Below are 25237 nucleotides of genomic sequence, written 5' to 3'. Positions count from 1 at the left end.
TCCAGCAGTCAAACAACTGCTGTGAAGCCGAGTTCGTGCCCTGTGCCACCACACAGACCCAGTCTTCTTGCACGCATCAGCCAGCCACGTGAGCACGGTTAGGTGTGCGCACCCGAGACACAAGATAAACCTGCAGATTTCACACAGCCTTCCATAGCTGTGGTCTTTCCAAGTCCTTCCAACAGAAAAACTGGTCTCTTATTTTTCTGTAGGCAAAAAAAGAGCGAGACCTAAGAGCTGGCACTTTCTGAGGGGTGCCTCAAGTTTATCCAGCAGCTCCTCAAGTCTAAAAATGCTGAGAACCACTGCAGTAAGGGACTGAATGCAAGCCCCCACCCCTTGTGTCCTCCCCCATTAATCACTTATCATCAACAGGGCAAACAGTCCCTTTGAGCCCCCGCTGCCCAGGCCAGCAGAACCTCAGCTGCTCCACTCCTACAGAAGTGAAGCACGCGTGTCCGTGTGCACGTGTGAACGGGGAAGGCCAGCGTGCGTGCAGCAGCAGCAGCAGCAGCTCAGCTCCGGGCTGAGGCGCTCAGCACTTGGCCGTTCTGCTGAGCAGCTGGATAGGGAAAGAGCCCAGAGTTAATGTACAAGCAAAAGCATGTAAGTGAAGCAAATCCCACACTCATTAGCCCTTTAATGTAGAACAAGTCAGAGCCATCCTTGATGCATTTTGCCGAGTCCTTGCAGACAGCGCTGCGGCGATGGTCCGGACGAGCGCGGAGCCTGTGGTGCACAGTGCTGGGAGGGCCGAGCAGCAGAAACCTGGTGCCATGAGACGGCACACCGCTGCTGGACCAGGAGGAGAGGCCGGGCTCTCCTGACAGGTGCCGCGCCGGAGGCTCGGTCTTCTCGGAAGAGTGAAGGACAACGCCGCCACGTGCAGGAGGGGCAAGGCTGCCGAGACCAGCTCGGTGCCAAGAAGAACGATGTGCTGAGGCCATCGTCTAGTGGGCCTCGCTCCTAGCCCTGCTCCACGTGCAGCTCCTGAGGGAGGAGAAAGCCGGACCTTTGGCCACCCGGCCCTCAGCTTCCTCTCTGCTTTGCCAAACCTCCCTACCGAAGCGGAGGGCGAATTCTGGCCTGAGCCTGACGAGCAACGACGGCCTTGCGAGCTCTGCGTCCGGAGGACGGGGCCGAGCAGAGCCGCCAGGCGCGGGAGCCAGCCTGAACCAGGGGCTGGCACCTGCAGAAGGGGTCCGTGTAGGGAGCGGCAGGCGCGCGCTGCCTTGCAACCTGCCTGGCCCAGCGGCCACGACAGCTGGCGGGACTTCCCGGCTGACTCCAGCCTAGCACCAGGATTCGCTTTGATGGAGAGAGAAAAAAGCCCAGCAGAGGGACCCCAAATCTTTCCAAATCTTCCCGGCACTTGGCTGCAGCAGCTGCTCGCTGTGGCACGTGTGCGTGCGTGTCTGTATGTGTTTTTTTTAAGTGGAAAAGGCTTTAAGATGCAGCTGAACAAGAAAAACATTCTGGAACAAGTCAGCAGTCGGAGCTTCCTCTCTTTCTGCTTAATGAAAGCCATGAGCTCCCGACGACAAGTGTCTGCTGGAGCTAGATGGGGAGTTTATGAGATTCCTGCCACGTTTCAGCGATATTACAGCGTGCCTTTGGTCTGCCTTCCATAGCCCAGCTATCTAACCACTTCCTTCCCGCCAGGCGCCTCCCATTAGAGACTTTCATTAGGCGAATGCTTCGGGCTTCGTGTATATTTATATTACCCCTCCGCCCGCCTCTCATGCCTTACCAGGGGCACATGGAAAAAAGTTATCATAAACTTTAATAAAAACAAAATTAAAATGATTAAACCTTTCATATCCTTTAGAGATTATCTCCTCACTGCTGACTGGCCAAATAGGAGCCGGGGCACAGCCGCTCGCTTTTAAATTAAAAAACAAACCAAAAAATAAATAAAAAAGGGAAATCTGCCTCTGACAGATATTAAAGAGGAACCAACGTTATCCCTCTGCTCTCAGCAACAGGCCTCAGCTCCGCGTTCGCATTAAGGGCAGAAAGAGGCAGCCAAGGGCTGAATAATCTCTGCTGATTTCGGGGAAGGGAGCAGATCCAGGTCATGCCAGAGGACAAGGACAGGCCTAGCTTTCTTTACGGAGACTTAGACTGGAGTCATCTCTTCTGTGGCACTTGTACAGCTGGAGCTGTTGCCTCCGCCACCTCTCTCCAACGCTACTGTCGGGAGCAGCCCTGCCACGAAGCCACCACCAAACACTTTTTCCAGGTTTTCATTACTGCAAAACCACATTTTCCAAGGCTAAGGCGGAACTGAACGTGCTTGCTGCACCAGTTCCTGACCCTCCTTTAGGAGAGCAACAGGTTTCAATCACCTGGAGTTTGACACACGTCTTGGAGGAGAAGATCCCCTCTGCCCTGTGGACGCTGGACAGGCGAGCTGCGTCAGGGCTTGGGAAGCGACCGACCGCCTCGAGATCCCCGCAGAGCGGCAGCGGGAAGCGCCGTGGGCACGGACACGCCGTTAGGGGTCACGGGGTGCCCAGAGGGGCACGGCCCATGGACTGAAGTCGGCACAAGGGGAAAGTCTGCCAGGAGCTGCTCTCTCTGTGGGGCTATTTCAGGTATTATAGCGCTCTCCAAACAAGACAACAGCTGTCTCACTCCTCGTGATCTGACAACAAGACAGCAGAAAAGCATTTCCTTTTCAGATACCAAAGCTATTACATGCCCCCAACAGAGCCACATGTAGAGAGAGGTAGTTCGTGGCGGCAGCCTTAAGGCAGGGCCGGTGGCACTTGGAGATGAACTGGCTCAGAGGCATCCGCTTTTGTAGGCAACACCCTACCTGGTCAGATGCTACAAAGGGACTTGCAGAAGGCAGGGTTTGAAACAAGAACCCCAAACTGGGCACAGACACGAGCTACCTAGCAGCAATTTCCTAGTCCAGTCTTGGGTAACCGCACAGACTGGGCTATCCGGTATCTCCTGGCAAGTCTTTCAGGGCCCGTGTACCAGCCACGTGATTGTATTCATACAGCACCGCGCTCGTACAGCTTCAGAGGTAAAGAAAAACTACCACGCTACTCCGATTATAAAGCTGACCTTTCTTCCTCATCTGAAGAACCATAAAACTGCACTCAACTTACATGCGAGGTTGACCTATAATCGAGCTCCTGACAGTCTGGACTTGCAGGCCGTCGGCGTTCTTGTGCATGCAATGAAAATGCCAAATCACACCGGTATCCAGGGCAGTTTTTATTCTAGCATTTTTAGGGCATTTAACCCTTTGATTCTCCTGTGGGACTGTGCAAGGGCCAATGCAGCTCATAGGCTCCGAGGACTTCATGAGGACCTCATGAGGTCTCCTAGTTCAGCCCCCCGCTCGAGGCAGGATTTGGCCTACTGGAGGGCTTCTGAGGAAGAGAAGGAGCCTGGCAGGGTGCGGGGCAACGGCAGGGTAGGTGGCACAGAACGGAGTGGGAAGAGATGCATTTTAAACATGCTCATGGAAAGTAACGTGTAGCCGAAATTGGGGTAGCTCCTGACCACGATTCACCAACAGATTCAGAAGTGCCTCCCTCGTGTTTCAGGGTGCAGGACAAGAGGCTCCATTGCAATCCCTCTTTGCTCTTCTGGCACAGACGTGGCGACAGGATCCTCGCAGAGCCACGATCTGCATCAGGCGGCCCATTTCATCTGTGCATCCAGGGAACGGCTACCCAGCACGAGGGCAGCCTGGATGGAGGGGGCGAGACAGCCGCGGGGCGCGCCAGCAGACCTCTGCGGAGCACCCGCGACATGGCTGGCACCACGGCGCGCTTCTGATCACAGCGACCTGCATCGTGACCACCCCAACTTTTGGACAGTGCTGACCACGTGCCATCTCTTTCCTCCAGGATTCTGCTCCCTTTCAGAGGCAGGCGGACCTGGCTTTCCACCCTGCTTGGCACCACGATTTCCCCTCCCAAGCACAATACCGCACCGCCCCGTTGTAACTATGGGAATGGCTTACACTAAAAAATAGCACTAGGAAGTCATTTAATGTCCAGTCTTCTCTTAATGCAATTAAACAAGAAGGAGCAAGCACCATGCAAGCATCTGGCTGTCGGCAACTGCCAGCGAGGGGATTCCAGAGCAGTTTGGAAACCCCAGTGTCAAATCATGTGGGGTCATCTTATCCGGCAACAGCCTTAATTATAACTAAATCCATTTCATCTACACATTTGGCGTTCATTAAAAATTAACACTCCCCTTTCTGGCTGCAGCGTGAATCATCTCAGAAAGCCGAGCACAGAAACGCGAGGAGCATGTAGATGGACGTGTACCCCCCGCCACCCCCCTCGCAGTCCTCTGAACAGTCGTGCCAACTGCAAAGGACTCGCGGGGTGAAATGACAGCGAATCTGCCTGCCGGACAGCTTGAAGAGCAGGAGCACTTTCCCATGGTCGCCGAGAGCGCAGAGTTGTGTGCTAAGAGACATCAACCCAAGGGGCTGGCAATCAATCTGCCCCGGGCGAGAGGAGAATGGCAGTCCCCCAGGTCACTGCTGACAGGGGGATCAGAATGGGAGCTCCAGCAAGGCCAGGGCAGACAAGGGAAGGCACAAGGCTAAGAGCTCGCTTGCTGACACCATGTCCCAGCCCTTTTCCTGTCCAAACAAAGGTTCTTTTGAATACACTTGGCTTAGTTCAGCAACTCCTTCCAAAGAGCCTGCGCTCATTCTTCATATGCAAGAGCCCACAACAATGCCTGTGTGTGTTGGAAGAAGATGGCTGCGGAGGATTTGGCAGAGATTAGCAGAACTGCTGAAACAATACGTCCACCACGGGGGACTGGCTCTGCGCTGGAACGCGGAGGCGGCCGCATCCCCTTTGCACAGGAGTCCAGCAAGGTGCAGAGGCTTACTCCGGGAGATGCTCTCCACACACAGGCCTTAAGCATCCTCGATACATATTTCTGCAGCACAATCTACAGCACGAACTGCAAACCCCACGGATGGTTATTTCCTGTCAAACAGGTCTGGACTCTCCCACGTCGATAGCCTCAAAGCCCTGCCAAGTCCCTCCCCAGAACTCACTTCTTCCGTTTCACTTTTGGAGAAACCCAGCGAGTCCTCCTGGCTGCCGCCCTGCTCCGAACGGCCGCGGTGCTTGCATCCACAACTGTGCTGAGGGGACAGGGCGGAGAAAGAGAGGGTGTCCCTCGGCTGTAAGATGACGGTCTGGGCTCGATCATTAATGCTCGGGGCAGGGACAGTGCTCTGACCCGTCACCGAAGCACTGTCCATACCATCAACCCCAAGGGACCTGTTTTGGTGCTATACTTTATGACTTCCTAAAAAACTCAAAATAAAACGCCATGCTTAAATCCATTAAGGCTCTATTTTGGTGCCTGAAAACCACCATTGACTTGGTCAGGAACATACAGAAATCTGTCAATGAAATTCAAACACCCACAGACCACTTTTTTTCTAGGGAAACGTCTCCCAATTGCAGATTCCACCCCAAGCCCCCCGTTTCATCGGTGTTTGACTCCAGCACTTCCTAGGCAATACGCAGTCACTGTTTCGTGCCCCAAACAAACAGAAAGCAATAAAGCTTCTGCTCAATGCCAGCCCCATCGTGCTCCCACGGCACAGCGCCCAACACCTCCCAGGAGAGCAAGACGACAGGGGGGATTGATCACGCAGTCATTAAGAGTTGCCCGAGGCCTCGGGAGACAGCAGTTCAAGTCCCGGCTTTGCCAAAGGCGTCCCACGTGACCTTCAGCGTGTCACCTGGCCTTTCTGCCCGTGTCCCGTACAACGAGGAGAACGGCACTTCCCCGTCTCAGAAGGGCGATCGTTGTCTGGAGAATGCACACCACTCTGGGGGGGTTTCACAGCCCCTACAACCTGCCCCCTGCACATCCCCCCTTCCAAAAGCTGTCCTCGGGTCGGACCAAAGATCAGCAACGAGATGCCCCGCTGTCCCCTATAGTCGGTGCATCGCTGGGGGAAGGGACCCTTACGGTGACAACGCACAAGGCCACGCTGCACGAGACAGCGCGAGGGCATCGCTCTGGCTTACCGAGACGGGGAGCGAAGCTGCAGGCACCAGGCAAGTTGCTTCCCCGCTACAAATACCAGGGGAGGTTCCCAGGGAATTTTGTCCCCATGAAGAGCACAGGGTCAAAGCAAATCTTTCTGGCATTGGAAAGGATACTTGCTCCTCCACACCTGGACCCAGCGATTCTCCTAATGAGCGCAAGCCAGCTCGAGAGCGGCGGGCTCTCCTCTCTCAGAGCCAAGACTCGAGGATGCCCTGAAGCGACTGTGGGGAGGCTGAACCCAATGTCAACAGGATGAACAGCAGCAGGATGGACCCGGGTCAGGCAAACAGACCCGAGTGTGGGAGCCCTCCGTGACCTTGGGGTGAGGTGGGGGGAGAGAGATTTTAGTAACTTGTCCAAGAAGAAATGCAAATGCTCCCAGCCCTTCCAGAGGAGCACGGCTGCGGGGGCAGAGGACACAAGGAGGTAGGTACGAGGAGCAAGCAGACATAAGGAAGGAAAGAACGGAGGAGAACGGAAGGAAAAAGCAAGTAAAAGGGGGACAGCACAGGTCGAAAGGCCCAGGCTCCGAAACGGCGTGGTTCAGGCACAGAAACGCGGAATACAAATACCTGTACGAAGCGCGCACATTTACGGGAGTAACCCAGGCCCACAGAGAGGGGCAGCTCCAAGCACGCACCTGAGCTGGGTTCGGAAACGGGCTGGCTTGTGCCAGTAGCTGGCGAATCCCAGGCACTTCCAAGGAAGCAAGCAGCTACTGATTCATTCCATGTTTTTCTGTCTACTCTTACCTAGCTACCTATCTGACACCAGCCACCGCAATGTCCAAGCACCCTTCAAGTATATCGGGGGGTTAAGTGACCAAACTAGCCCAAGGGAAGATGCATCTGCGCCAAGTGGCACACAACGGCTATGGCAGAAGCCCAAAGATACTGTGGCGAGACTACAGCGAAAGGTGCCCTAAAATAGCCACGCGAGGTAAGTACCCCGAAAACGCTCTTTCCGGCTGGTGACAGTAACTAAGCGCCAAGCCCAAGTCCACCTTCCTGCCTGCTGCTTCGTTTGCACTGTCTGCACAGAGACAGCAGGAAACTTTAATTGTCTCTAATTACTCAGCTCAAGGATGCTCCGGTTTCTTGCCTGGTGTCCATGTAATTTCCCAGCCAATGACTTCATTATCCCCTACTGGAAGTGGACGAGCGCTTCTGAAGCTCTTTTCCGTAACAGAAACAGAGGTTCCCACGAGGGCCGCCACTGCCACAAGCGAGAAGACAAAGGTTTCTGTGTCTCCGAGACCGCGGCCTGGACTGCGCTGCGTGCGTGCGTGCGTGCGTTGCAAGGGGGCGGGAGGAACGAGTTGCTCCTAATGTGCAATCAGGAACCATCACAATTACAAATGTAAATGAACAGGCAATTGGCACTGACCTTTGCAGATTGTTAGAGGACTAATTAAGGTAAAATCAGGCACTCTTTCCCAACAGGAGATTGAGATGCACAGACACACACGGAAATACTGACACGCAAGCAAAGTGCACACACACAGATAAACCAGGTACACCCGTGAGCCCCAGCGTGCGTGCTCCGCCTCCGGGTGACCACGGCCTGGTGTGCACAGACCAGTCTTTGCAGATGTCCACGGGATCAAAAGGCCAAACGAGCCTGCTGCAAAACCGAAAGGTGGAGACCGGCTGGTGCGAGCGGGAGCGTTTGAGTCGGAAGAACTGCCACAAAGGGCGGCTCAGACCCCCCGGTGAAACACTTGAGAAGAACCGTTTCTAGCTGAACTGCCCCAAATAGGCTAGGATTAGCTCATCTTAATGCTGCAGCCCTGCTTTGGGACGCGGCTCGCCTGGGGATGGCCATAGTAGTGGGTACGTGGAAAGGGCCAGCAACGCCACCGGGGCTGCCGACACGAGCATCTCCTCAGATCCCAGGATCCACCCTGACACGAATCCATCGGCTCCCTGGTGTCTTGATCCACCAGCCAAAGACATCGCCACTTCCATTAGCTTGAACTAAATCCCAAGACTTACACTCCTGTTCTCACCCCCACTCTCACTGCCATTTTTCTTCCCTTCCCTCCTTCATGTCTCATCTTTCTCACCGCTCCCCCTCTGTTTTATGCTTCAGAAGAGGCTGGATTACCCGACTACGATAGCTCTGACTAGTGCTGTGAGCCTGTGGCCAGAAAGCCAAGCTAAAAGCAATGTCTGAAAGAGCCAGACACCGGAAAAAGTTTGCCAGATCAAAAAGTAAATAATAGGGTTGGGAGGGACCTCAAGAGCCCTCTAGTCCAAGACCCTGCAGAGACGCAGGACTGCCGCTCCTAAGCCGTCCCAGACAGATACTTATTCAGCCTCCTCTTGAAAGCCTTCGGGGAAGGAGAGTCCATCATTTCTGCGGGCAGCCTGCTCCACCGTCCTACTGTTCTTCCCGTCAGGGAATTTTCCAGCGATTTGACCTAAATCTCCTTTGCTGTGGTTTGAACTACAGAGCTGCGTTGTGCCGAGTGTCTGCAGCAGCAGGGCTGCCAGCGAAAGGCAGCACCAGAACCGCAACTGCTTTCCCTGCCTCTGTTTTCTCTCAATGAACATTTGCCCTCTTCTGACTTGGGGGAGCCCGCCCGCGCTGCTGGGGCTGCCCCGGCTGACACGCCGCCCCGTGCCCGCATCGGCCGCGCAAGGGGCACGCGGCAGCAGTCCCGCGACGGTACCTGCCCCAGGACGGACCTGCACCGAGACAACCTGACAGCGCGCAGGCGGAAGAGCCACGGTCCCGAGAGGAGGCAATGCTGGTGGCCAAGAGGGAAAGAGCCGGGCCCGACAACAGTGGACCCAGAACGAAGTAAGGAAGTGGACACGCACAGGGACTACACCTGCATGCTCTGGGGCGAGAGCTGGCAAGGGGAAACTGGTTGTGGGAACAAGACTGCCAGACTGGAAGAAAGGCCTGTTCTGAACCAAACCCTACGTGCCCACGCCTCTCACACGCAGACCAGTCAAACCTCCGCGCCAGCACTGAAACGAGCCACGCACGCTGGAGAATACACTGCGTATACACCAGTAGCTCCGCGAAGACACCGGGCTTGGTGCACCGAGACAGCAGGAAGTCTGCCCCAAAGAGCAAACGCTTCAAGGCAGAGAGAACAACCGGGAGCCCCGGACTTCGCTCCCTGCTCATCCCTGCCCAAGCACATAGATCCCGTCCCTCCTCTGGCTGCACATTCATATATCCGATTCTGAGCCAGAACAACTGGAGGCTTTGCTTCACAAGGAGACTCACGATGGTGCTCTGGCTCCCAAGACAGAGCTAGAAACTCCCTGCCCACAACATTCACGCACCAACAGCCGCCAGGAATAGGAGTGCGTTTCCTTTCCCCCTCTGCCACCATGTCAGCCCCCAGATACCCAAACCACTGCCACCCCATCCATCCCCGCAGTCCGACCCTCAGAGGCAAGTTCAGTGCAAGGCCCATCAGCACAGCTTGGAGCATCCCATTACTACAGCTCAAAGGCGGCAAAGCCTCGCAGGGCTGAGACAGCCCAACACCGATAGCCAGAACGCGCGCACACCAGGCAGAGCTGCCGACTGCTGAAGTCTATTAATAGGGATACTTGGAGAAGAGGGACGAGGTTCGGGCTGCACTAGCATGCACCGGAGGTCAGCATCGTTATCCACGTTTGCAAGGCCCACTTGGAGCTGAAACAACGTGGCAGAGCAGTGGAAGAGCCGGAGCAGAAGCCAAGCTGCTTGAGTCCCAGTCCAGGGCTCTCAGGCTACCCTGGGGGAGATTCCTTGTTAGTAGTTACACAGTTTGTGCTGACGACTCGCTCAGTGCTGAAGGATGCCAAGAACAGCTTCTGCCACGGGTGGATTCAGGATCACGGTGGTGCCCCACGTCAGCGCTGTGGCATACCTCCAGCGAGGAAAGCCCTACCCCTCCCTCCGCCTGCTGCAGAACCGAGGGGGAAGGCAGAAGGGGGGAGCAAACAGCAGCAGCTTGGGCGCTGCTTGCAAGCTGGGGCCCTGGGCAGACCCCATGCCAGCCAGGATTTAGCGTGGGGGGCTCTATGGGGATCCGGCAGGAAATCAGAGAGCTAAGCTGGAGATGACGAAGCAGGATCCACTCGGGGAAGTCCAGTATCAGCCTGCGCTCATAAGCGAAAGTAGCATCTAAGGCAGGGCCAGCCTGCAGGCAGAACAGACCCAGAGACAGCCCCATGTCCTGGAGCCAGCGCGCAGGGTCATAGATTCATAGATGTTAGGGTCGGAAGGGACCTCAGTAGATCATCGAGTCCGACCCCCTGCATAAGCAGGAAAGAGTGCTGGGTCTAGATGACCCCAGCTAGATACTCATCTAACCTCCTCTTGAAGACCCCCAGGGTAGGGGAGAGCACCACCTCCCTCGGGAGCCCGTTCCAGACCTTGGCCACTCTAACTGTGAAGAAGTTCTTCCTAATGTCCAGTCTAAATCTGCTCTCTGCTAGCTTGCAGCCATTATTTCTTGTAACCCCCGGGGGCGCCTTGGTGAGTAAATCCTCACCAATTCCCTTCTGTGCCCCCGTGATGAACTTATAGGCAGCCACAAGGTCGCCTCTCAACCTTCTCTTGCAGAGGCTGAAAAGATCCAGTTTCTCTAGTCTCTCCTCGTAGGGCTTGGTCTGCAGGCCCTTAACCATACGAGTGGCCCTTCTCTGGACCCTCTCCAGGTTATCCGCATCCCTCTTGAAGTGCGGCGTCCAGAATTGCACGCAGTACTCCAACTGCGGTCTGACCAGCGCCCGATAGAGGGGAAGTATCACCTCCCTGGACCTATTCGTCATGCATCTGCTGATGCACGATAGAGTGCCATTGGCTTTTTTGGGTCGGTGCAGGCAGCTTGCGTAGTGCACACCCCAGACCAGCCCGATGCGCTGCACGCAGCACGGGCCGGCCCCAGTCGGGTCCGGTGCAGAGCCACCCTAGGCTGCGCGCTGCATGAGATGCCCATGCCAGACCGGCCCTGCATGCTGGCTCTGGGGGATGGAGCTCGTCTGTGGGCCTGACCCAGCCTGGACGTGAAGCCAGCATGCAGGACCAGTCCAGTGGGGTGAAGCATGCAGCGCATGCCCCTAACCAGCCCCCTATGCTGTGTGCAGTCTGTGTACCCAGTACAGCCCCACATGCCACATGGAGCCTGAAGTTTCAGTGCATGCGGCACGTGGCACCTGTACCCGCCCGGCCCTGCATGCTGGCTCCAGCACTCGGGGACAGCCTGTGGGCCCAAACCAGCATGAAGGGTCAGGCCAGCACGGGCATCATGTGCTGTGTGCACCCTAGACCAGCCCCATATGCTCCATGCAGCACGCAGGGTCAGATCCAGCCCACGGGCCATATCTTTAACACCCTGGATGTAAAGCACAGATAACTAACAAGAGAGAAAGAAATGAATAAAGCTGAAGACAACTGAGCAACGACAGCACGCATCAAACTAATCGTGAACATGTACTGCAATGGACTGGCGCTGGAAACCCTTTTGACAGAGACTTGTCAGACCAGGGAGGCACGTTCTGCACAGGAGGCATGTGAGATGCAGCCCGTTCGCGCTGCCACGGCCAGTACAAGACGACCCATCGGGCTGTGCAACCACCTCCGCAGGCAGCCCCGGGAGACCAGCAGGTGAATCGCTGGAAGTGCAACTGGACGCGACACTGGTGTAAACGCTGCAAGGAACAGCTCGGGCACAGGCTAGGGGGGACCCTGCAGAGGTACGTGGTCTCGAAACTTCTAGGAACTAAAACAAGAGCAACTGATACACCAGCCACCCCCCGCCTGAGAGGATAAAGCTTCTCCTCTACTTGCCTTCTCGCATGGGTGGGCTGAAATCTGCTTAAAAACTAAGTGTAACATCTCAGCCAGGGACTGGCAAAGCAGATAGTGCTCTCTTTTGAATCTTTATTAAGCTAAGAGGTTTCTTTCCTGCCTTTCTGAACCTCAGGAGAGCTAAACATTTTTGTACGAGGCAGGGATTTCTTGTGATACCTCTTACTAGACCAACTGTGCAGCTGAGAGGTGTTAAATGCTTTCAGTGCCGTTCTGCAGGTTACCAAACCCCAAGGTCACTGATGCCTGAAAAACCTGTCCAACAGCTCTCCCAACCGCACAGTCGGTCCAGGACAAGGCATCACAACCCCCCTTGCCTCTTGTGCGCTTCCTGGACCATCACGGCTACGAGACTCCAGCCCTGCTACAGGAGCGCGCCTGTCACTGTTGTTCTCCTGGTTGAGGGTGGCTCACGTGGACGAGGCCACAAACCGGGGTGAAGCTCTATCAGACGGGTTTGAAAGGGTGGCTTTCCTTCCAGTGCTGCGTGTACACACACACACACACACTCAAATCTTCAGCTATCCCCTTCCCCTCTCAGCTCATCGGATTCCACCTCTGCAGCGTTTGTGACGGCATAATCCTGACAGATCTCCAGTTATTCATAAAGCCTTCGAGGAAAAAAGTGATAAGACCTGCCTGAATTTCGAAACTGAGAGAAACAGAAATATGTTTTCTAAAATAAGATTTTCCAGCCTCTTTCTGGTAGAAGAGGGCACCCAGCCAATTTCTCTCTCTTCACATTTCACTGCTAGAAGAACGCGCAGATACCACAGTATTTACAGGTCCATAAACTACAAACCAGAGCAGATTTTTTCGACACTGCAAGGGCCTCTTTTGGCTACAGTTACATCCAGTCCTCCAGCAATTCTGCGGCACGGAGGAGATGCGAGTGCAACTGGCCCCCGCGAGCCGCGGCACCCGCAGAGGATCTTCCCAGGCGAGGAGGGATGACTCCATGCCTCCTGCCTCCATGAAATGCAAGCCCACAGACCTGCCTCTCAGATGGAGCGCGTGGGCTTAATTGGACTCTAATGAGCTGATGTCTTTGACTTCACTTTTAAAACAATCTCAGTTTCTCGTGGAGCAAGATGCATTTCAGCAACTGAATCCTCCATCCACCAACACTGGTGCAAGATCTGCATTTTTATCTCCATCCACACAACGTGTTCACCCAGGGACTGCCCTCCCGTCTCAACTGCTGCAACCCGGGCCCTGCTCCCTGCACCGTGCCTGGAGCCGGGCAGGAATCCACCCCCACAAAACGGCTTCGTTGGAGGACCCGGCGGTGCTCCAGAACTGAAGCCGTTTGGGGAATATTATCAATGTCAGCAAAACCTCCACTGGGAAAGCACAGGAGGGCTTTTCTATCAGAGCACAAGTGAACAGGCAACGATAAGCTGCCTCTCTCATTTCCTTCGTGACTGCCTTAATGACCTGGCTTCTGGGGTGTTCATCTATTTTTCCAGGAGATATTTTGCCATGTCTTGGCTCTGTTCCAAAAGGGGAATGACAATGAATTCTGAAACCTCTCTTTTTTCTGCCCCCGGGAAACCGAATTCCTGTTTTCTGGGCAGCCTAACCACCCGCTCCGGGAATCCCGTCTTCAAGCCCCTCCTCGATCCAGTCCCAATTTGTCTGCCCTGTTCTTCCTGCATCACCCGAGTGCTTCCTCCTTCCTCTGCGCTATGCACTATGCCAGCCTTGGCTGCTGCTTGCCAAAGCCTGGCATAAACGTCTCCATGTTTCCCATCCAGCCCCCTAAGGAACATTTTTCCTGAAGTCACACTATTTGTAGGAAATCAGTCGGTGATTGCATGGGGGCACAGGAGGCTACCTGGCCCTAGCCATATAGATTGGTATTTATCTGATAACATGTAAATGGCCCATCCATTACAGTTGCTTGAATTGATTGCGTCTTAGCCTCCCCTCCATCTCCAGCAGTCTTAGCCACCGGTCCGCAGACACTCACGTACGCAGGTAACTTCACACGCGTAATCACTCCCATTGACGGGGCTACTCTCATGCTTACGTCCCCCTAAATTCAGGGCCTTTGACTGGGAGCTCCTTGAGGCAAAGATTATCTTCTCACACGTGCACGCACAGCGCCTTGCACTAAGGACCCCTGCTCCGTGCTATACACATGTAAAAATATCGCTGCTCTAGGGGAAGGGAGACCGTGACAAGAAAAGTCGGGAGCTCGTCATGAAGTTGTGTGTACAAGTCACATACCAATGGTCATATAATGGTCAACTGCGACAGCCAACTTCTTTTCACGTTAGAAAAGTGCTACTCACCAGCATCAGCTGTTGGACACTTCCGAATGGTGAAGATCTGCCCCAAGTCTTCCTCTTCCTCAGGGAGGCCCTTCTGGAGACGCTGCAGTTTGCGCAGACTCTCACTCCGCTGATGTTTCATGGAGCGCACGTGCTGGATGAGGTTCAGTTTGGCCTTGGTGGAGTAGTTGCAGAGGACACAGTGATAATAGCAGCTTTCACCCTCGACCCCACTCTCATGATGCTGAAGGTGCTGTGAAGAACAAAGCGGACACGTACATGATAAAGTCAAAGTTGTCTACACCCCTTCCCCAGCCTCTAAGGTTACAGCATGGCAAGCTACGGAAAGGTGACTTGGACCTCAACGCCAGGAAAAATACCGAACAAAATCCAAGCGCAAGATCAAGATGTTCCTCGGGTGGTTACTGCGACGGTACCACGAGCAGGAATTTACCTGGCACCACTGTACTGACCGACAGCAACTTAGAGAGATGGGGCTGTGTCCGGAAAGAGGAATGATCAACGTGGGCAAGGCATGGTGCCGTGTCTTCTGAAAGGGCCGACCGTGCTCAGCGCTGCACAAGAGACGGCCCAGGCCCCAAACGCGGGAGTTTGTAACTGGAGAGCGCGGACAAAACCCTTCAGTTCCAAGTGGGCCCGGAGACCCAGAAGGAGCAAACATCCCAGAGTTTCTTTTTGAAGTGAACGGGCCTGCAGAAGGACTCAAAGGAGGTGGGTTACCAGTTTGCAGGTCTGGTGGGAAAAAGTCATTTGATGGGGTGGGTGTGAACCAAAGGAAAGTCAGTCTTTTGCCGCAGAGCGAGGACTCTGGGGAGTAAAGACAGCAGAGGACAAGTTCTCAGCCCCTCAGCGACTGAATCCCCCTTACGCACCGACACAGACCACCCTGACAGCCCTCAGAAAGACCCTTTATAAAGTCAACCCGCACCTCTCATGAAAAGGTGCTGCACAAGCCTTCAATAACTCGCTGCCTGTCAGAGTCCATTATTGCCGGCGGAAATATGAAATCGGGGAACTGAGCTGCTCAAAGACGTGCAGCTGAAGTGAGAAACCTAATATCACCCTCTACCCTGCGGGGCATCGAGTGCCTCCATGCTGTGCCCCCTCCCCGAGCCCTTGCTACGCGGTCGAGCCTGGAAGGGTTGAAGGCTGCGCTTGAAGGTGGTTTGATGGCCCAGGAACACTGTGTGTCAAGCGGAGGACAGGAGCAATGGAGTGTATAAATACACAGGCCCTCGCAGGCGAAGGGGAGCACTGTGCCTCACCGCTCCTCTCCCATGGCTGACACCTTGCAGGAGGCCACGTGCATTTTGCCTGTCATACGAGAGGAAGAGGGGAGAGAAAGGAGAAGGGGGAAAAGTGAGAAATACGGGACGGTTGAAGCCTATGGGCTTCCCCATCCCGCGGAAAGAAAACTTCCAACTCTTTTGCCTTCCACGAAGCAGCCAGGGAGGCAGCACGTGCTGCTCCTGCACCGGCTCCAACAACCGAGCCAGAAAGACGGACGTCCTTTTTTACTGGAAGAACCCACTGTTAAACACCGCTTGCACCCTACGAACGGCAAGACTCCGGCTCCACGGAGCTGCTGCCAACGCCGCGCAGACAGAAGTACACGAGATAAACTCAGCTAAAACTAAGGATGGAACAGGAGCAATCTCTTGGTCATCCGAGGAAACCCGTCGAATCTCTGGCACAGAGACCCAGCAGATCGTGCTGGCACAAGGGGCCAACTGTTATCTGCCACGTCGCTGGGATTCCCACTGGCTGGAGTGAAACAGAAGTTGAAAGACAGGCGTGAACGCGCTCTCCCAGCTGCGCAGAGCATGCAGCGAGCCCTGCTTTGCGTGGATGCAGCTCAGGCTGCTCCCTGAAAGGCCACGGCAGCACGGCAGATTCCCACGGCAGGTAGTGCACGGGGACAGAGGGACGCAGCCGGAGGCCGAGGATGAACTCCCAGCCCGTGGCACTGGACTGCAGCACCTGCCCAGCTGCTGCCCAGCACCAGCCCCCACTACATGCTTGGAAGTGCTCATCTCACTGCAGCACCTCATCACCGGCACAGACCCCTGGGCACCGCATCTCGCACACTGTGGCTTGGGTGAACTGAAGCACGTTCACTTTGGTCGCGTGCTCGAAGCTCCAGCCACTAAGTGTTGCCGACCGAGGGCCCAAAGGCACAGGAGATCTCTCCGGGCCAAGCACTGTTCAAGAAGCAGGACGCGAACGGGAGCTGCTGCTGCTGCTTTCATCTGGAAGGGGTCGGGAAAGGAACACGCTCATCCCGGGGCTGCTAATCAGAAGAGCCTCTTTTGAAATCACGATCTATTTAATTAAATTTGTAGGACCCAAAGACACTTGTGCCACTGCTGCCCTCAAAGGATCTTACTGTTGCTTTCTCTCTGGGGAGACCTTTACTTCTCCCGCCCGCGCTCTCATTTCTGCTCTGTTCATGCGCTAGCATAAGCTTTTGCCAAAAAAAGATGAAAGAAAAGCCAAGACTGATGGAAGGAAACGGGGACGTCACAGTGTCGAGCTCAGCTCAACCAGCCCAGTCCACGCGCTCTGCCGACTCAGGTCTCACGCGGGCAAGAGTTCGGGATGGGGCAGAAGCACTCATCTCCCCGAGGGCAGTAACTGCTGGCAGAAGCCTCCCACGTCCTGAGCAAACACAGGGAGCCCAGGAAAGAGATGCAGCACTTCCAAACCAGATCAGATGCAAGGCCCACGTGCATCCTGCCTCCTCAAGCAGCCTGTACCACAAGGTGCAAGAAACCCCGAGCAGGCACGTATGGAAAACCTCGACCACGCGGGAATTTCCTTTTGCACCGCCTGCTCGAGGTTACCTCCCGCCAGGCGGTAATACAACCGCACCCGGTTCAGGGGAGGTCATCCACGAGGCATTTCCCAATCTGGGGTGCTGCACGCACGGTTTAAGGGAAGATCTGAGAGTGAGCTCTCTATGATAACCACAGGAACAAGTCTCACTGCTCTGATTCAAGGCAGACTTCAGGAAACCATTTATTTTAAGCAACTTTGTACATCTCTGTCTGCTGCAGGGCTGGTCCCTTCCCTCCCATCCCAGGGATGTAGGTGCAGGCAGGATCCCTCCCTCTTAGGTCACAACGCGCACACAGCCCAATGCCTAGACGGCCAATCAGTCCGGCATGGACGTGGCAGTGATGTCACACTTACAGTACTGTGATGTTACTGCAGAAGCACACTAGGGGAGAAGCAGGCAAGCACATCACTCCGGCAATTATTGGCCGGCACATTACTGAGAATGATGAAACACAGGACAGGTAAGTGTAGTTATAGTCCATCATGCTGTAACGCTTTCCCCAGCAGAGAATTCCCCTCCTTGCACAAACACACATTCAAAATACTAAACAAGAACGCTCATTAGAAGAAAATTCAACTTGAAAATCAAAAGAATATATTGTTCCTCAGGAAAACCAACCAGCTCCTGTCAGACAGCATTGATCTCTGCAAATCAGGAGGGGGTACTCGCCCCTTCCAACAATAGGAAACTTCTAACATCTGGTTCTTCACGCATGGACTGCAAAATATCGATCCGGTTCAGTCCGGGCTCCGCTCGAGAGCAGGCACCGGCAGAAGCACTTTCTGATAGAAACCAGGAGGCTCACAAGTGAAGCTTCCCGGGGGAAAAGGCCCGCGACTGTGCACACACTAACCACCCCGTGACACACACTGCTCACAACACCTCTCAGCCTACACACAATTCAAAATCAAGTCTGCGCCTCCTCTGCTTGAGGAGCACGCTGGGTCTGGCTGCAGCGTTCCTGTCGGTCCCTAGGGGAGAAGGTGCTCGGGGAAGGATCCTAATGCTGAAGGTGTCCCGTGTCATTTATTTGCAGGTGCTTTTGGTACTAGAAAATTTCTGAAACCCTCATTTAAATACCCCTCCTCTGAAACACTCTCCCCAACATCTTCGCCACACAATGTGCGCCCTCCCTATATCTGATTTGCCTATTAGCAGTTTATGAGAAAAGCTACTTACAAAAATGAAGATCCCAAGCTCACAAAGGCAGGTTTTTAATACATTATTTTATCCTCACCTCTGCAAACATGCACCAGTATCCTGATCCCCAGAAAAGGCTGGGTCAGGGGTGGGACATGGATGGGATGATCTCCTTTAGACAAACTTTGTATGAAAATTAGACTGTGGAAGAATCTACCGTTACCATCTCCTTGGACGTCAGAAGTGGAAGTCTGCTAGGACAGAAAGACACCGTCACGGCAGCTCCAAGTCACAGACTGTAGTAAAGCTGCGACCCCCTGTCACTGAGCCTGCCCGTTACTTTTCAAGATTTGCGTTTAAGGAAAAAACAGACAAACGCAAACTGGAAATCAGGAAAGAGTTGAGGGCTTACTTCCACAGTTTCACACCAAAATATCCCAACTAACTTTGCCCCAAAGAGCCGCCATAGCATGGCCTCTCAGGCGGATTAAAAAATAATATTATGCGTTGCTTTCTAAAGGACTGGGTTAAGGAAGCTGGCATGCACATTTGATTCATAAGTGCAGAGGTCAGTTAAAGACCACTGGAGAAATGCCTTAACCCCACTGACCACAGTAGTGCATTGTGCACAGTGAAGAACGGGGCAGAGATGCTTGTCCTAGGCACGGCGCGGCGCGGCGCACACAACAGCAGCAGACGTGAACCTGCAGCCTGTGGGCACGGGGGAGGCCGAGGGAGGGAGCCGGGATATCGCACACAAGCGCCGCGACCGGCAGGAAGACGGCAGGCGGCACGTAGGGTCTGGACGCAGGCAGGCCCGGGGCCAGCGCACAAGGGCAGTAGCAGTTGCCTTTGAACTGTGACCTGGGGACAAGGCAGGAATGACACAAATGTAGCAGAACTGCTCAAACGTAACCCTGGATGAAACAGTGTTAAAGTTGGGGCAGTTCTGCTACATTTGTCTCATTCCCACCTTGCTCAAGGTAACAATTAGAGCACATTAGAACAACAGGTATTTACAGCCCACGATACGGACACGGAGAGGAGGGATAACTCTGTACTCCGTACCTTCCTCTGCCCTTGCCTCTCTTTACCCTTCTGTTTGGCTAGTCACCTCCTAGCAAATCTCACCCCCAAGACTTCCTAATCATCATCATCATCATGACATTCTCATTAATTAGCTGAAGACATGCAGATTAAATGAATGTACTGCAAGGCAGATCCAGAAATGGCTGGATCATCGTGCTCAGTGAGTAGTCCTCAATGGCTCAATGTCTATATGGAAGCAGATTTCAAGCGGGGTTCACGAGGGGTCCGTCCTGGGTCTGGTTTTGCTTAACTTCTTCATTAATGATCTGGACAACAGGACTGAGCGCATGCTAATCTGTGGATAACACCACGGTGGGTGGAGTTGTCGATGCTCTGGAAGGCAGGGCAAGGACCCAGAATGACCTGGGCGAACTGGAGAAGTGGTCCCAAAATCAATCAGATGAAATGCAACAAGGATAACTGCGAAGTCCTGCAACTGGAACAGAATAACTGCATGCACAAATAGAAACTGGGGAATAACTGGCCAGGCTGCAATACTAGAGAGAAGGAATCGGGGATTACAGCGGAGCAGAGACTCAACTTGAGTTGACAGCATGCTCTTGTCGCAAAAAAGCCAACAGTGTATTCAGCTGTATTAACAGGAGTGTCACTTGCAAGTAAAGGGGAGGGATTCTTCCAGGCTGAAAAAGCTAAGGGTATTTAGTTTGGAGAAGAAGAGACTGATGGGGGGTTTGATACCCCTCCAAATCCCTGAAGGGCGATTACAGGAAGGATGAAGATGAGCTTCTCTCTGCGGCCACAGGGGATAGGACTAGGAGCAATGGCCTCAAACTGCAGCAAAGGAGAGTTGGGTTGGTTGTGAGGGGGACCCTTCCCGCTAGGAGCGGGGCGAAGCAGTGGCAGAGGCTCCCTCCATCCCAGGACACCGCCACGAGCAGGCTGGACGGACACCTGGCTGGGATGGCCGAGTCAGGGATTCCCTTCCAGCCCCGCTCTCCTCCGATGCTACCAGCCTAAACGGGACCACTTTAGTCGACTCCGGTGTGCACGACCAGGATGATGCACCGCGATGCTCCACCACTGAAGTGTGCCCCCTCTTACCGTAACCAGGAAGAACTGCACTCCTTCCTTCTCACCGCACACGATCCAGTTTAAATTGGCAGAGGCCTCACAGAAATAAATGAATATACACACGTACACTTGGAAGCTTTGCACACAGAGGGCACTAGCTGAGCGAACATCATCTTGCATCTTCCAGTGAATGGAAGATTACGTCCAAAGAAGGGGCTTTGCTCTTTTCTTTAAGTCTTAGGCAGTGGTTTCCCCTAGGATGTCTTGCAACAGAAGGGAATAAAGGCACCTTTTCCATCTCAGAGGGGATTCACAAGCATCAGATTCAATATAAAGGAGTGGGTGCTGTTAAAACATGTCTATTAATAAAAGATGTTAAAAAGACTGAGCAAAGGTGGCGAGCAGAGTAGCTGAATGGTGTTGGCATACGGCACTCGGTCAGCCCTCCGAGCTCGCAGCAACCTCTACCCTACAGGTATTTCTGTGCTGCCAAATCCCTGGCAGAGAGGGGACTACAGGCAAATCCACGAACGCAGGCCATTTTAAAAGCCCTTGTACACACATGCTCATCCACTGGCAAATGTTCCCCACTTAGCATGTCAGGGGGTGCACATGCCAGTCTCAGCCCCTCCCTTCCGCCCCAAGCGGGAAAGGTTTGCATGCGAAGTCCCCAGCCAGGGCAGCACCGTGGCACTAATTGAAAGGGGGTGTCCCTCCCCCAGCTCCGTCAGGCTAATGTGTCAGATGCCAAATCATACATGGACATCTCAAAACACAAGCATTCAAAAAAATGAAACCAAAGACCAACAGAAACCCCCCAGAACAAAACCACCCAACAAAACCCTGGACCCACCGAGAGCGGAAGAAAGACGACACATTCCCAAATACGCTTCTCTGAGCTTTATTTCTGCTTCAGTGCTACAGGGCTGCGCAGGGCCAGGGAGGAAAGAATTTGGCTTTTTAAGTCCAAGCTTCGCAGTGAATCCAGCAGACGGGCGTGGCGGGACAAGCGCCCCAACCAGGATTCTGCTTTCCCTGGCTGTAACTGCACACACTCACCCCCAGCCGGAGGCCGGGATCCATGTGTGCAGAATAATAGTGCCCCAGGAAGGAATCGGGGTCTGGCACAAAAGTCTCACAAACCCCGCGAGCTCCCCCAGCGCAGTTCTGATCCCCTGCGCTGCACCAGATCAATCATGCAACCTCCTCACACAAGAATTTGGATGGCTAATGAAAGGCATGTGGAGCAGCTGTCTGATGCTGGCCTCTTCCAAGCGCTCCATAAAAGTCCGAGCTGGCTCGATTCATCTTGCTCTCCTCTCGCACCTGCAGCCCACGCTGGAATTTCCTGGAGCTGTCCGCGAGGCTGGGGAGGCAGCACGCAGCGAGAGCATGCGCTGGCCCAGCACCGAGAGGGCGGCCTGCCTGTCCAGACCTCTGCGAGGAGGAAGGATTGCTTTTCACCGCAGCAGGCTCAGAAGAGGAACTTTCACACTCTTCAAATTTCCTTTCCTGTCCCTAAACTGCTCACTGCCCTGGGAGCGCAGACCCTCACCTCCCACTGCCCTGGGTGTGCAGACCCACACCCTCGCCTCGGAAACCCTCAGCCTCTGGCACTACGCAGCACACGGGACGGCAGGGGTAGTTCCTGCCTGACTCGCAGCCGTGCACATGCCGTAGTAAGTCCAGACCCGCTGCCCCACACCCTCCCGCAGTCCAGGCTCACCGTCCTCTGAACGCCCAGGCATCCTTCAGCCAGCATTTTCTCCCCAGACTCGGATGTTCCCTAATGTGCTATCACTAACCATTTAAAAATGGTATTTTTAAACAAGAAATGTGGCTCTTATCTGCCTTTTAGGTTTTGAGCTTTGTCTCCGTTTTCCTCTGTAGCTATGGGGTCTAGCAATTTACCTTTTTTCCACCCAAAGACACCTACATGTTTGATGCAACTGCATGACTGAGACGAGGAGCCAGTGGCTCGACGGGAGGCCCTCCGCAGACCCTCTGGCCTGGATTCCAGCCACTTGTTCCCGAGGAAGCCTCTCCCACGCTTTCATCCCGATCAGAGCCAACCAAATCCATCCAGCTGCCCGACGTGGCAGGAATCACGATGTACCTTCCTACCGGTATCAACCCCCTAACACCCCGTCGATGGCCCTCGCAGGGGATGGCGACAGACACAGGAGCAGCAAAAGTGAGCTCTCTTTCCCAGACAGACTCAGAAGCACTCACTGAACTGCCCCATCGGTCCTTGTTTGTGATTTGGAGCAAGCCAAATTCACCCGTGCTTTCAATCGGCCCTGCTCGCCCGCGGACCTCTAGCACGTGTTTTACTGAAACTCAGCGCGGGGACCACCACCGTGCACAGGCGCTCCTGGAAGGGAGCAAGGAAGGCAGGTTTCCTCTCGAAGGCCGGGAACAAGACGGAGGGCGACCAGGGCAGAGGCGTTTTCTCCGACGATCGCGAGCCGGCGCTTGCGGTGAAGGGAAGACGACAATCCCGCTGGCGGCTCTCAAATGCTTTTGGGATGCCCCATAAACAACCCAGACAAATACCCAGCAGACTGGGTTTTGCTCCCCCACCCCTTTAAGTCTCATTAAAAGCCAATATTGTTCAGCTTAAAGATGGAGAGCTCAGCATGGATTTTACTGAACGTTAAATCAACCAGCAAGCGTAGCCAGCAAACTCTGTGGCACTTTAACTTTAAATAATGCAATAATTATTGAATTTCCTTTTTATAACCGAAGTGCTGGAATGTAAACAATGGGGCTGTAATTGCAGGAAGGGGGGATCAATAGAGGCAATCGTTTTCAGCCATGTTAATTGTAAATACAATTGCTCCAAGATGTCAGCCTTGTTCTTCTCGCTCCCAGAATCATCCTAACGGATGACAGAGTCCAACTTTCCCATTACAGCTGTTCGTTCCTTTAAGAGGTTCTCAATCAGGTCTGATCAATCTGTCAAGATAATGCATGGAGTAAGTAAGACTCTTCCAAACACAAGCTTCCAATCAATAGCCTGGACCAGCTTAATGAGGAGGGGCTAAAGCCCAGAGGGAGGCAACAGCCCTAGCTTTCGCCTGTCTTTGGCAGGCTGGCTTCTTCACATGGCCCTGCTAAACGGATCAGCTCTTAACGAGGACATTGTTTATGCAGGCTCCAGCGAGCAGCAACCTTCCCCGGTCCCCGGGGACAGATGGACACACAACAACATAGATTAACAGAAAACAAGATGGGGCCAAATTAGGTTTAACTTGGACTTCCCCCTCTCTCCTTTTCTTAATTGTGCAGGCGGCCTGAGAGCACTAATTAATCATTCATTACAGGAGATTCGGATCTGTGAAAGACTCTGCATGCTCATTAAATGTGTAAAAGCATCACTAGGATCCCTCCCACCTACTTCTTCAAGAACAAAGTCCACTGGAAAGCCTCTTGCCTGCCCAACTCGACCCGACAGCCATTTCCTCGCACGGAGCAACCGTGGGCAGAAGGGAGGCAGCGCCGTGCTCCAGGGCAGCTCGGCGCCGGGCGGTGGCAGGAGCCGCGGTCCTCCACCTGCGACCTGTCCCGGGCCTCGAAGCATTGCTGAGGGCCCAGCCCACAGCCCACAATCCAGGCGTGTTTGGTAGGGCGCTCACAACCCAAGCCAAGGGCAGATGAAGGAGCTCTGTGCAGGTGCCAAGTAGCTTGCAGCCGTGGCCCTTTGCTCCTCCACAGCCCCACGGGCAGACCCGCGGCCACGCTGGGGCAACTCCTTCCCAGATCCAAGAGCTTTCCAGTTCCCTTCCGCCTGCAACAGCTTCTCGAGACGGCCCGAGAGGCGCGCGCTTCAGTACCTGCTCAGGTAAGTCCAGGAATATGTTACCGCAATTAGTAAGCTCCGTAACGAGTAGATGGGACAACACAACCCCAGGTGACTACATGTCCTACCGTCACCGCGCAGGCAGCTCCAGCCTGTTCTGGCTCAAATCCCAACATCTCTCTCTTTCATGAAGTCACCTCTGCCCCAGCCTTCGTTGCACTCTCTTCGAACCCCAACGTGGAAACGATACAAAGCACAGGACCAACGTTTTAACTATATCTTGGGACGTTCCAGTCAAGTCCCCGGACCGTCCTCTCTTCCCTGTTGCTGGCCATCCTTACATATGTGTCTATCACGACCACGTATTCTGGTGCAGCGGTGGAGCGCCGAGGCGGACGCGGGGGCACATCTTGCACACAGGTCGAGGCAAAGAGCCCTTTGTGCTCGGCGGTCTGGTTCTCCCACGACTCTGCCCCCTCTGCGCAGGACGACCAGCTCCAAGCACCCAAAAGTCAACTGCGAGGCCCGCGAAGAAATCACACTGGGCTGACGGTTATTAAACTTTAGGGGGAAAAGTTCAGACTTTTTAAAATCAGTCTTCTGATCTTTGAAGAAACCAGACGTTCAGGCTTTCTGCAAACAGGGAGACTATCAAAAATTTGCTTCCTTTTTAAATGAAAGTTTAGATTGTCAGGATACCGGGCGCTGTGAATTCAAGGAAAACACCAAATATCACTGGTGCAAGCATCACGGCATAGGGCAACATGCCTACTGCCTTCTTTACAGATTACCCATCTCTTCTGCGTCGTCACGAGCTACTTCTTCCCCCTGCCGTGGCCGAAGCAGGAGTAGCAGATCACCCACCTTTTCCCATCAAAACTTCTTTACCGTTTAGTGGGAAAGGTGAAAGAGCAGTGCTGTCTGCAGGCAACTTGATTTCACATCACTTTACATTTCTGCGGAAAAATGTTTGCCATAATTGTAAACCGCAACAAGAACGACCGAGAAGGTGCGTCTCTACCAAAACTAACGAAGGAAGCTTGAATCACTGCAGCCCAGAAATTAAAATACCGTGGGAAGAGTATGACAGGTGATGTCTGTTTTATACGAACTGACATCATTTCAGGTACATTTTCAAAACAGACCATA

At 54.0% G+C, this 25237-nt stretch overlaps 1 protein-coding gene across 4 annotated transcripts in view; it reads right to left on the bottom strand.

Annotated features, from left to right (window-relative positions):
- Positions 1-25237, bottom strand: part of ZFHX3 (zinc finger homeobox 3) — an 813079-nt gene that overhangs the window by 75707 nt on the left and 712135 nt on the right. For all 4 annotated transcript variants that reach the window (XM_059714010.1, XM_006258819.4, XM_059714011.1 and 1 more), the window contains one exon: positions 14187-14418. In XM_059714010.1, the coding sequence (XP_059569993.1) occupies positions 14187-14418 (232 nt within the window). The remainder of the gene's footprint in view (positions 1-14186; positions 14419-25237) is intronic.

The sequence above is a fragment of the Alligator mississippiensis genome, chromosome 10, assembly GCF_030867095.1.
Source record: "Alligator mississippiensis isolate rAllMis1 chromosome 10, rAllMis1, whole genome shotgun sequence".
Lineage (NCBI taxonomy): Eukaryota > Metazoa > Chordata > Crocodylia > Alligatoridae > Alligator > Alligator mississippiensis.
Note: the sequence above shows the minus strand (reverse complement) of the source record. Positions and strands in the feature narration are given on the sequence as shown.